Source organism: Colletotrichum lupini, chromosome 4, assembly GCF_023278565.1.
Source record: "Colletotrichum lupini chromosome 4, complete sequence".
NCBI classification, from domain to species: domain Eukaryota; kingdom Fungi; phylum Ascomycota; class Sordariomycetes; order Glomerellales; family Glomerellaceae; genus Colletotrichum; species Colletotrichum lupini.
This window is the reverse complement of record NC_064677.1, coordinates 5051405-5063256: the sequence shown is the minus strand read 5'-3', so window position 1 is coordinate 5063256 and position 11852 is coordinate 5051405. Positions and strand designations below refer to the sequence as shown.

General features: G+C 40.0%; 3 protein-coding genes across 3 annotated transcripts; 1 reads left to right on the top strand and 2 right to left on the bottom strand.

The window, feature by feature from the left end:
* On the bottom strand, positions 1-410 carry CLUP02_08623 (uncharacterized protein; the record flags this gene model as incomplete). The annotated part of the gene is made up of 2 exons (XM_049287609.1): positions 1-324; positions 408-410. 2 exons carry the CDS (start codon positions 408-410, stop codon positions 1-3), a joined length of 327 nt encoding a protein of 108 aa, XP_049144752.1.
* Positions 411-7081: 6671 nt separating this feature from the next.
* Positions 7082-7967, bottom strand: CLUP02_08622 (allantoate permease; the record flags this gene model as incomplete). Its single annotated transcript, XM_049287608.1, has 4 exons — positions 7082-7184; positions 7242-7463; positions 7538-7734; positions 7872-7967. The coding sequence occupies 4 exons, from the start codon at positions 7965-7967 to the stop codon at positions 7082-7084; spliced, it is 618 nt and encodes a 205-aa protein (XP_049144751.1).
* A 1022-nt stretch (positions 7968-8989) lies between these two features.
* On the top strand, positions 8990-11739 carry CLUP02_08621 (uncharacterized protein; the record flags this gene model as incomplete). Its single annotated transcript, XM_049287607.1, has 6 exons — positions 8990-9120; positions 9185-9243; positions 9307-9387; positions 9444-10051; positions 10195-10721; positions 10773-11739. The coding sequence occupies 6 exons, from the start codon at positions 8990-8992 to the stop codon at positions 11737-11739; spliced, it is 2373 nt and encodes a 790-aa protein (XP_049144750.1).
* Between the last annotated feature and the right edge of the window lie 113 nt (positions 11740-11852).

Below are 11852 nucleotides of genomic sequence, written 5' to 3'. Positions count from 1 at the left end.
CTAAGTAGCTAAGGTCGCGCTGCTAACCATGACAATGATGGTGACGGCACCCTGTGCAATGTTTAAGAGCTGCGTCTGCAGGTACGTGAATCCGAACGAGGAGATGATGAGGTTGGAGAAGACGCCAAGCCCGCTAATGATGAGGGTGGAAGTGACCTGAAGCATGACGTAGCACCACACGACGGGGTCGGTGACGGTCTCGATCATCTGGTAGCGCTTGTACGTCTTGTTCTGAATGCCCGTCTCGTTGGCCCGCACACGCTTAACCATGAGGCGCTTCTGGTCCTCGTTGAAGCACTTGGCCGCTATGGGCGAGTCGGGCAGCTACTAGCCGATGAAGAGGCCCCAGGCGCAGGTCGCCACGCCAAGGACGAGGAACAAAAGCTGCCATGACTTGATCTCATGACCATTGTAGTGAGAGGCTCCCCAGGCGATGATGCCGCCGATCTACGTTGCTTGTGTTAGTCGAGTGTCGTGGAGGCTTTAGGCCTTTGGAAGGATGTAGACGTGCTATTAGTTGGACTCCGCTCATATAGTACTACAGGGAAGTCAGAATTGACTGTTCTCTTTTTGTGTACTGAATTGCAGTTTCTTTATTAGTAAGACAGGGGGAATACTGGAGCTAGAGATAGGGTAACTACATACCCATATTAAAGTCCTTGTTAGTATCCCTATTATAGGGTAGTTAGTTCGAACCGTAGTTAACGAAGAGATTAATTAAACTATATAAATATTTGCGTAGTAGGTATAAAAAGGAGGTTCTAACCGTAAGTTAAGCTAGCTACGATAATCGTAAATAGGGCCCTTAATTAGCCCCTACGTAGTCGGCTATATACTATAGTTAAATTAGATTTCTAATCCGATACTAACTTTCTCTTTTTTTTATCGATTTAATTACTATGGTTAGAGGTATAATTCGACCTCGGGCCCGTTTATTAAGTCGTCTCTTTTTCCCCCTTTTCTTTACTCTTTTTATATAACCTATCCCTCTATTTATATAATAACTTTTTTACTACCTACGAATTGCTCTAATCCCTTATTTAGTACTATTTTTATAAAAGCGTTTACGAAGTTATTTTTATTATTAATCTAATAGATCTCGAGTATCTCGCGCCTTTCGTACGATTACCTAAGGGCTATAATATCGATTATAAGCCTCTTTTCTTTCGTCGTTCTTAATTTAATAAGGTATTCGTATAATAAGTAAGAATCTATATAAATAACTATTAGAATAAGTAAAAAACTAATTCGATCGGTAATCTTCCTTAGCGTTATTAAAATTACGTAAAAGAGGTTAACGCCGTTAATTATACTATAAACCTCTAACGCTAATATACTTCTCGTTACCCGCTTACTTTTAATTAACGAGTAATAGATTATATTACTATATATAGTGAATTCGCTCTTACTTATACTCTCATTAGCTAGGATAATAATATACCCTAATTACGAAGTAAAGTTATTATTATTCGTAAATAACTTATTAACGAAGACGTAGAGCTTACTAATCGTAAGGTCGATTAGGTAGTAAACGAGACCTCGATCGAGATTTATTTATTACTATTTAAGCTACTTATTAAATACCTCGACGTCTTATTTAGTTAAATTTATAGCTTATACTACTCTAGCGTAGTTAAAAGTTACCTTAGGCTAATAAATACTTATAATATATACCCTTTGCACAAGCTTAGCTTTATACTACTTCTTAACGTTAGTTACGTTCGGATTAATAAGGTTAATTTTCTTACCCTACCCTTTTTATTAAAAAATAACGGTTTCCCTTTTAATTATAAGAATCTTATTATTAAATACTAGGGGGGTATTTATTATAAAGACCTTTTTTAGCTTCGCTACGAAGCCCGCTTTTTAAAGCTCCTTATCCTCTTTTTTTATAAAGTTAATATCGGATAAGCTTAATATATCGTTAGTTTATATTTTAACGATCTTAAATTAGTTACTTTCGTACTCCGTAACTAGTAAGTATAGGTCGTACGTAGAGGTAACTATTAATAGTTAATTAATATAAAAATCGTAATAAGTAGTTTATTAATAAGTGCCCGATTCTGCGAGCCTATATAGTAGCTTAAGTACTTTAATAATCGTACTTTTTAAGTACTTACTAGCTATTTCCTTCGGTAAATAGGCTAGGATTTTCTTTATAAGCCCTATAGCTAATTAAGTATAGGCCTAGGTAATATTACGGCTCTAAATCTTATATCCCTTCTTCCGTAACGATGCTATTAGTACTATTATTAATCGTTAGCTATAGCGCTATATAGTGGGCGATTATATAAGTAGCGTCGCCTTTTTAACGTCGCCGTACCCCTAAATTACGTATTTAAACTTCTCGTACGGCTAGGGTATTCCTTTCCTTTTAATCTTACGAACTATTCGTAATTTAAATATATAAAAGTTTATATATTTTTTTAAGTTGTATAAGATAAATTAATAGACCCCTCGATTATAAAGAGTATCTACTTCGATAAGATCTAATCCCTTATATAGCTTTTTAATAGTTATAATTATACCTTCTTTATATAGTTTAACTACTAGCTCGAAATCGGCTTTCTTTTTTACTATATAAAAAGTATTAATTACGTCGTTACTAGTGATAAATTGCTATGTTAGGGCTTACTATCGTAGTTTTTTACGACGTCTCGCTAGTAATATTAGTACCCTTTTAGTAATTTCCTCTTCTTTATCGTTTATTAATACTACTACGACGATTTCGTCGAGGATAATTTCCTATACCTCTACCGCGGGTTATATAGTTTCCCCTAGCTCTTTTTCTTTTTATAAGTTAAAAATCACCTCGTTAAGATCTATATAATACGGTCTAACTATTATAATTAATACTTTAAGTAGCTAGTTACGATTTCTCGTAACTATATAAGAGCGCTCGTTAATAAAAATTAACTTATATAGCCTAGCCTACTATTAGGTAATTTCGCGCTATATTTATATATCCGAATTTAGTAGTATATTTAAATTATCCCCTATATCGGGCCTATTATATATAGTAATTACCTCGTTAACTTACCTTTTTATACTTACTTCGCGCAGTACCTATATTACTTTTTTAACTACTCGGGCTCGTTAGCTTATGCCTAGCGACGGTAATAAGGCTAAGGTCGTTCTTAAATATGCTCTAAATACTAATAGCGTTAATATAAGTCCGTTAGGCCCCATAGTATCGTTATAGTATTTAAGTACTATTTAGAGGCATTCGTCGTTAATAAAATCCGGATTTTCCTTTTTAATAATTCTAAACGCCCTTTTTAACTACTAGTGTGCCCTCTCTACCTTTTTAATATTATAGTACGCTTTAATAAGTACGACTTTTAGCTATATACCGTAGGCCGTTATATTATCCCTAAATTTTATTAACTTAAAGCTAGTATTAGTATTAGTTCTAATACCGTCTAGCGGTCCTTAGTATATATCGATCTAGCTTTTTCGTAAAGCTATTTATATTATTTTTATTTATAAATCGTAAAAGAATTGCCCTACCTAGAAGGATATAGTTACGTCGATTATATATAGTACTAGCTAACTATTTAAATAGAAAATATTAACGACGATTTCCTAGTTAAAGTTAAGCTTATTACGTAATTTAAACTTAAATCTATATAGGCTCTGCGCATTTATTTAGTATTAGTAATATACTTTCGTTAACTACTCTAGCGCCCCTATTTCGATATTATTATTACCTAATTACTTTAAGAGGTTATATAGCCTCGTAACTAACGGGTGCCTAAATCTTTAGTATAGTCTTCTAAGCTTACTTTCCGTTAGATAATTAATCGACTTCGTATTATTAATAAGCTTTATAAACGCATGCCCCTATCGTCGTTTAACTATTTTAAAGTACTTACCGCTAGAGATTCTATTCCTTATATTATTAAATATAATACCTAGTTAATCTATATTTTTTAGATATAAGAGAAATAGGGTATTAATAAGTAAAATATAAAAAGTTATCGTTCCGAAGTACGTCTCTACTTCTACTATACCTAGGGCGACGATTTCTTTACTTAGGCCGAAACTAATCCTCGTAATACCTATTATTAATATATTAAGCGTTACTAGCGCGATCTTCTATAGCGCTTAGAATTACCCTTTTCCTTTAATTAACTATTATAATACCCTAGTATTTAGGATAATCTTATAAAAATTATCTAGGCCGTACCTTTCGCTCGCATAAAATACTTATATAAGCTTAGTATTTAAGGGATCTAAGTAGTATAAAAAGGACCCCTCTAGCTACCCCTAGATTTGCTTAGTACTATGTTCTTTTTTTTTAAATATTAAAAAAGATAGCGTCTTCTTTTTAATTATTAAGAAAATAGGCTTCGGCCCTATTAGATTCGCCCTTTTAGCTACCTCTATATTCGTTATTTAAGGGACCTTCTCTTACTATCTATAAATAAAAGCCTATTTATTAAGAGCTTTTACTATCCTCTATTCGTTTAGCCTCGTATATCCTCTAGAAGCTAACGGGGCGAAAAAAGAGTAGTTAATATCGTCGATTTCGTCGTAATCTAATTCGTTAATATAGGGGGTAAGATCTTTTTTATTTTCTAAATCTCTTATAGGGAGTATATACTTTAGGCTACTACTTTAGCTACTATTACTAGGTTCCGTGCCCCTAGATCTACTTTTATATATAATAAGGAATTAGTTAAACCGACGAGGGCTAGTTTTACCGTTTATTACCCTCGACTTTCTATACTATTCGTACGATTTAATACGCTCTTCTTTAAAGTAGTTACTTAACTAATATCTATTCTTTTTATAAATATAATATTACCTCTTTTATTACCCTACCTATAAGTTAAATCTCTGCCTATTTAACGAATCTAGGCCTCCTTATTAGCGATTACCGTATTTAGCCTCTTTTCTTTTCTTATTATACGTTCGATCGACCTAATATTACTAATAAGGGCCGTCGTACGTTTAAAAATAGGTTTAGTACGGTATTCTCGCTTTAATATTAAAGCTAGATCTTAGCCTTAAGTAGAGCGTCTCGTAGTTTTTAAGTACTTAGTATAGGGTGATCTTTATTTTTAATATACGCTAAACTACGGTATAAAGATATCCGACTTTCCGCTCGTTTATCCCCTTATTTAGCTAGGTTTTTACTAGCTTATCGATTCGATTAATAAGCTCTTTAAGGATCTCTACTCGCAATTTGCCCTCTATTATCCTAGTTATAAATATATAAAAAATCGCTCGTAGCTTAAATAAGAGCTCTAGGTTCTTATTATAAGTCTTAAAGCGGCTTCGGATTACGTTAATTATATTAAAAAAGTCGTTTCGATCGAAATTACGCACCGCTTTATAATAATAATTAAAGGCTTTACTTACGAGTACGATATTAATTACCGAATAGTACTAGTGTTCCCTAATTCCGACTTTTTCGTAGTAATTATAAAATATCGTTAGGGTTTCTTATAAAACCTCATACTTCCCCCTAGAGTATAATTTCTCTTTCGAGAAGATCTTTTTAAGGTCTATAAATTGCCTCGTATTCGTTACTAAATTTTTAGTATTTATATATAAACCCTGCGTCGCTACGTATTATTAATAACTTTAGGTCGTCTACCTCCTTTCTTATTAACTAATTAGCGCCGAATTTCGTATTAATAGCAGTAACGAGTTATAGATTAAAATAGGCAGAATTATCGATTATCGTACTTCTAGCACTATATTTTACCCCGGTATATCCTTTTATAACAATAGATTTCTATTAGTAATTATAGGGAGGAAATCTAGGTCGTTTACCCTTTTTTTAAATTCGTTAAAGCAATTATACGCTCTATTAACCTATGCTTAGTTCTATAGCACAAATTCCTCTTTTATAATTATCGTTATTAGTATTTTATATAGCTCTTATAATTATAATTACGCTAGTAATACCCCTCGCCTATAGAGGAATTTATTAACTACTTTTGCGATTCCTAGGCTTACGCTTGCGAACTATTCGTCTAGTTAGTAGCTAAGGTCGTTTACGATTTTATAAAATAGGGGTTACCCCTATAGCCCCTTTTTCTTATAGACCTTAGTTAAATAGATTAATACTACGTTAATTTACTTACCGTTAGGCTAATCCGTAATTCTATATATCCACGTCCCCTAATAGTCCGGGTTAATATTTATTTATTTATAAAGGATTAGGATTCTATTTAGGATCGGGTTTCGTCCTCTTCTTTTTTACCCTAACTTACTAAGGGGCTTATTCTAGCTTATGCCCGTATTAGTAATTATTAGCGTATTTAATCTTAATAAGGATATATTTAATCCGCGCGCAGGTTATAATAAATCCGTGCTTTTACTACCCAACGAATTTATTAGGGTTTAGGAGATTCCCGCTTCTTCTTACCGTCTTACTACTACTCTCGTTTTTATTATTTTTAATAATTACTACTACCCTTTTAAATTACTAGCTATTATACCTACTAGGATCCTCTTTTTTATTTAGTAAAAAAGGGTAGGTTTTAGTAATTCTTTTTAATAATAGTAGCGGTAGACGTTTATATTACCGTAAAAAGATATAGTAATTAGTCTCGGGATCTTTACTAATTACCGATTTCTATTATCTCGTACACTTCTAGCCTCTTAAGCCTCGTGCTCTTTATAATCTCTAAATAGCTTCCTTAGTTAATTTCTAATCGCAGGCCGGCTATAAAAAAGTCGTTTAGTAAAAAAGCTACTCGGGGCGATAGTAAAAGGCTAGTTACTTAAGTAGTTCTGTTAATTAACGTAATTTAATATAGTAAACGTCGACCTCTCGTAAGTAGTAAAGGGCTATAATTACTTAATTCTATATAGTATTTAAGAATCGCCTTCTTTTTTATCTATTTCTATAAGGTTAATTAATATAAATCTCCTATCTTATATAGTATTAAAAAGTCGTCTCTTTTACGTAATAAAATACCTTACCGATCTATAATAATAAAGTTTAATTACTAATTAGTATTAGTATCCTTATTATAGGGTAGTTAGTTCGAACCGTAGTTAACGAAGAGATTAATTAAACTATATAAATATTTGCGTAGTAAGTATAAAAAGGAGGTTCTAACTATAGGTTAGGCTGGCTACGATAATCGTAAATAGGGCCCCCAATTGGCCCCTGCGCAGTCGGCTGTATGCCGCGGTCGAATTGGACTTCCAATCCGACAGTCCTATTAGTTTTGTGTCAGCAGGATTGTCTACCATTCAGGCGGCTAGGGTTGACAAACATGATGATGAAAGCCGGCTGAACGCAAGACTCAAATACTCCGAGCAGGAATCTGACAATCATCAAGGCTGTGAAGTTCTTGGCGGCAGCCGAGCATGCAATTACAATGCCCCAGCAGAAAACATTGGCGGCGAGATATTTTGCGACGGGGAGTTTCTGCAGAAGCAAATTGGTCGGGTACTCTCCAACGAGAACACCCATATACAGAATTGTTCCGAGCCAGCTAGTTAACAAAAAGTAAGCTGTTGCTCTTCGAAACCTTCTTTTCCCGGTTACGGATAGAAGGTATTGTTTTACCTGAACTGTTGGCCCACGAGGTTGGCATCTTGTTTGATGTTCATTATGGAGGCAAAGCCAAGGGTGCCTTTGTCGAGGGACTGGCAGAAGTATGTGCCCAGCATACAAGCCAGGATTCGTCTGTTAATCGTCCAGAAAAGCTCCTTGCTTGTCTTGTCGTCAACATAGATCGCTTGAGCATCAGCATATCCGTTGGCCTGTGGGGTGTATTAGCCGAATGCTATCTCCATATGAAATGCATGGTAGTCGAAAGCTCCCCAACCCCTACGTCACCTTCAACCCTCCTCTTCTACGACTGAGCCATGGTTCTGCGATACTGAAGGAGTAAACTCACCGACTTGTCTCCCTCCTGGTGCTCATAAGCCACATGAGAAGGTGCCGGCGCGATGGCATTGTCGCCACTTTCCTTGTCGGTATGACCCTGCTTCATGATGTACGGCGCTCAGGTTGCTGCAGTGCAATGGAGTTGTTCTTCTTCAGACCTATTGTAACTGAGGCTGCTTGATATTGTCTCATGGCTTACCCCGGATTTCCCTGGATCGTAAGCCTCTATATGCAACCAATATTGAAACTCTGGGGACCCCAGCTTTCACGAGCCCGGAACGACGGAGTCAGAGACGCTCCTAGAGAACAAAAACGTGGACTGATGGTGATCCGGGGCAGTCTCCGGGACCTCGCCCGCGCCCGGAGCTGGGGTTGGCGGGCAGATCGTCAGTTCAGAGACCGGGGGCGTTGCTATGCATTAGTGTAAGGGCAGAAGGCTCTGATTGAGACTAGACAGATCAAGATTCGGGGTTACGCTAAGCTCCCCGGCCTCCTCTTGTCATTTTGACTATCCGAGGTTATCGAGATTACTTGCTTATCCGTCTTTTTAAGGAGGCATCTTCCATACCTCGCGCCTATGTTGACTACCGGTCAATTGCTGTTACTACCATGAGAATTAAGTGAGAAATTTTGATCTGAAAAAGGACAATTCATACCATGTGAAGCTAGAGTCAAGATCTAAGGATATAATGTCTCTTTCAAACCCTCAAATGCTCATGGTCAAGTCGTTCATCCGGCCTCTACGGCTGTAGTATCACAGTCTCAGAAGCGTTCAGACGAGGAAAAGTAACGGTTACAGCGACGATCAACAGGCTCGCAAGTCAAGGATCCCCTCCATAGTGGCTTCTTTTAGCGGTCCAGTGGCATGTTATTGTGAGGGATGCCTAGTTCTTCCCCGCATGCACCTTCTCCACGTTCAGGTCTTACCCCGACATGATCCCCAAAAGTGGCTTGCGACAGCGGCGTTTTCGCTTGGTTTGGATAGTGACGGGAGATGGACGAATCAATTAGATAGCTCCTGCCATGATCTGGAAAAGAATGTGAGGGAAGGAAATTCCCGTCGTTGCATCCTTCAATTTCCCTCCTCATTCTTGACTCTTTTTTCCTTCCGCAGTTCCTGTATACGCGATGGTCTTCGAAGACGACGACGAGGTGCTGTCCGGTCGCTCAGGCGGCGAGGAAGACAGCCAGCCCCGACCCAAGAAGAGGCGGACAAACTCAAGTGCGCAAGCGAATGGCGTGGATACTGAAGGCCCCGCGTGAGATACTTCCCGAATTGACCACGGCGCAATCGACCAATTCATGCTGATACGACGTCTTAAGCTGTCAATCCTGTCGAAAGAAGAAGGCTAGATGCTCAAGGCGGCAGCCTTGCTCGGCATGTGTACGATACAGTCAGTCTCTGCTCTGACGCCAATGAGGAGCTCACCTGATTCCATATCCAGATGTAGAATGTGTATACGATGACAGAAGATCAAAACCGGGACTGCGCACTGGTGCCGTTGAGAACCTCAGCCAGAGAGTCGGTATGCGTCTGGCGAGTCTTTAGAAATGTTATCATGAAGCTGATATCTGCTTAAAGCCACGCTCGAAAACATGTTCCTAGGTCAAGGAGTCCTGTGGCAACAGGTCTTCAACTGCTTGAATTCGGCAGCCAGCCGTAATGCCCCCAGTCCGAGCCAAGACGACTCTTCGAATGTGTCGCTCAACGAGAGAACGACTGCGCTCAAAAACACTCTCGCAACCCTGGCCGAAGGTGGAGAGCCTGCGTTGACAACACTTGCAACCATTCCGACGAAAGACACTGCCACTCCGGAAAAGGCGACGGAAAAGCCAGCGCGAACAAGTCTCAATTTCGATCCCATGACCGAAGCAGACCTACTGCCAGAGCTGGACCTCATGGACGCTCTTGTCGATATTTACTTTTCCAATATTCACCCCTGGATTCCTATGCTTCACGTGCGCCAATTTCGGGAGAGGATGCAGGACCCAGCCCAACGTCCCCATCTCAACACCATCTTTCATGCCATAGTTTCTTTGTGCGCAAGGTTCTCCCAAGATTCCCGCCTAGGACTGCATGAGGAAAAGACACGCAGGGCACGAAGATGTCGGCAATTTGTGATACTGAACAGCATGGAGTCCTTCTCAGTGGAGAATCTTCAAGCTCTGACAATAATTGCTTTTGACACCGTGAGTACAGTCCCGAATATGTATTCAAGTTGAGTTCAAATAACTTAGCTGATCAATGAACACAGATTGGCAGTGGCAGAGGTCCATCCGCTTGGGTTAGTGGCACGTCGCCTCACATTTGGTCCATACTTACGTGTTTCTAGTCTATCGTTGGTAGCATGACCCGAACAGTTGAGCAGCTACAGCTCAGTGTCGAAGACGAAGACCAACCACCGGCTGCGAAGCATCTCATAAAGCGTATGGCATTCCTGCCGCTATGTCGAAGCTGGAGCGAACGAGAAGAGAGGCGTCGAGTTTTCTGGAATATCTTTCTGATGGACAGGTTCTGCAGTGTCGCAACAGGTTGGAACTTTTCTCTCACCAGCGCGGACGTGAAACGACGTCTACCCTGCGAAGGGGCGCTTTGGGAGAATGGAGAACCGCTCCAAACCCCAACACCATATTTCGGTGTAGCTGATCAGTCCAGCGGTTCCAGTGGAACCCTTCCTACCGCGCGTTTGGAAGAGGCAGCTCAGGATTCACTCGGAGGTTTTGCGTATTGCATCGAAGCCACCGAGAGTCTTAGTCTGGTGACGTCCTTCTTTCTTCAGCAAGCTATTGATGTCTCCAAGCCACACGAGATACAAGTCTGGTTGATGAAGTTCAAACAACTTGACTTGCGTCTCGTACAGTGAGTCTTCCAGTAATCATTGATTTCGAGAGAGACGCTGACACCCTATAGGTGGAAAATATTCCTTCCCGAACAGTGGCGGGAGGCATGCGTTCTCAACGTGGACGGCATCATGGACCCCAATCTCACTCTCGCTCACCTGACGCACAATTCGAGCGTAGTGCTGCTTCATCAGGGCGTCGTCTATCCGTTGCCCGAATGGCAAGCTACTGGAATACGACTGCCTTCAGCATCTAGTGCCGAAACGTGCATGGCTGCCGCAACAGAGGTGGCTATCATTGCAGAGAAATTTCTACAAGATTCGCAGCAAGTCATCAGCCCACAATTCGCGTTTTGCCTCTTCATCTGTGGACGAATGTTTCTGGCCCATTCAACCTACTACAACGTTGCTCTTCCGGATGGCTTTGATTCACTAGTAAACAGTCTTAACATCATAGCTCAAAGATGGAACGGTCTTGGCGATGTGTCCGACAACCTAGCATCCAAATTTGCCGGCCGGCTGGTTCAAGCGCGGCATCAGGGCAGGGGAATGCTCGACATACGGCAGGCAGTCTACTCGGATGATGCCCGTCCAGACACAATCTCCCTGCCGACTGGAGATAACCCAAGGACTCCTGGGGTGTCTCGTGTTAGATCGAATCATCGAGATATTGCATTCTCGCCGAGTCAAGGCACCGGCCAAGAGTCCTTCGTCGGCGGCCTTGGAACTTCTACCATGGACTTTGAACAAGAGGCATCCCCTGACAGTATATCTCTGGCATTTCCCCCGCTTCCGGTAGCGTTCCATGCGCAAAGTACGAGCAGAGGCCCGACGGCCATGCCGTCACCAGCGCCTGGCGGTGCGATAATGCCAAGCCACGCGAATGGATACGATCACTTCGACGTCGGCGTTGTAAATAACCATGACAACATACATCACCCAGTTGGAGATTTTGAGGATCTCAACGCTTACTTGGACTACTCCTTCTTGCCGAACCAGCGAATCAGTATGTTCTCGGGGGCAGCAGAGAAAGAGTAGTTAACGCATCTGCAGGGGAATGATGACGATAAACATAATCCATTGGCTCTATAAGCTCAGACTTAAAGATGCATATTTACATCATTTACGAATCATTCATCAGACAAGACTCT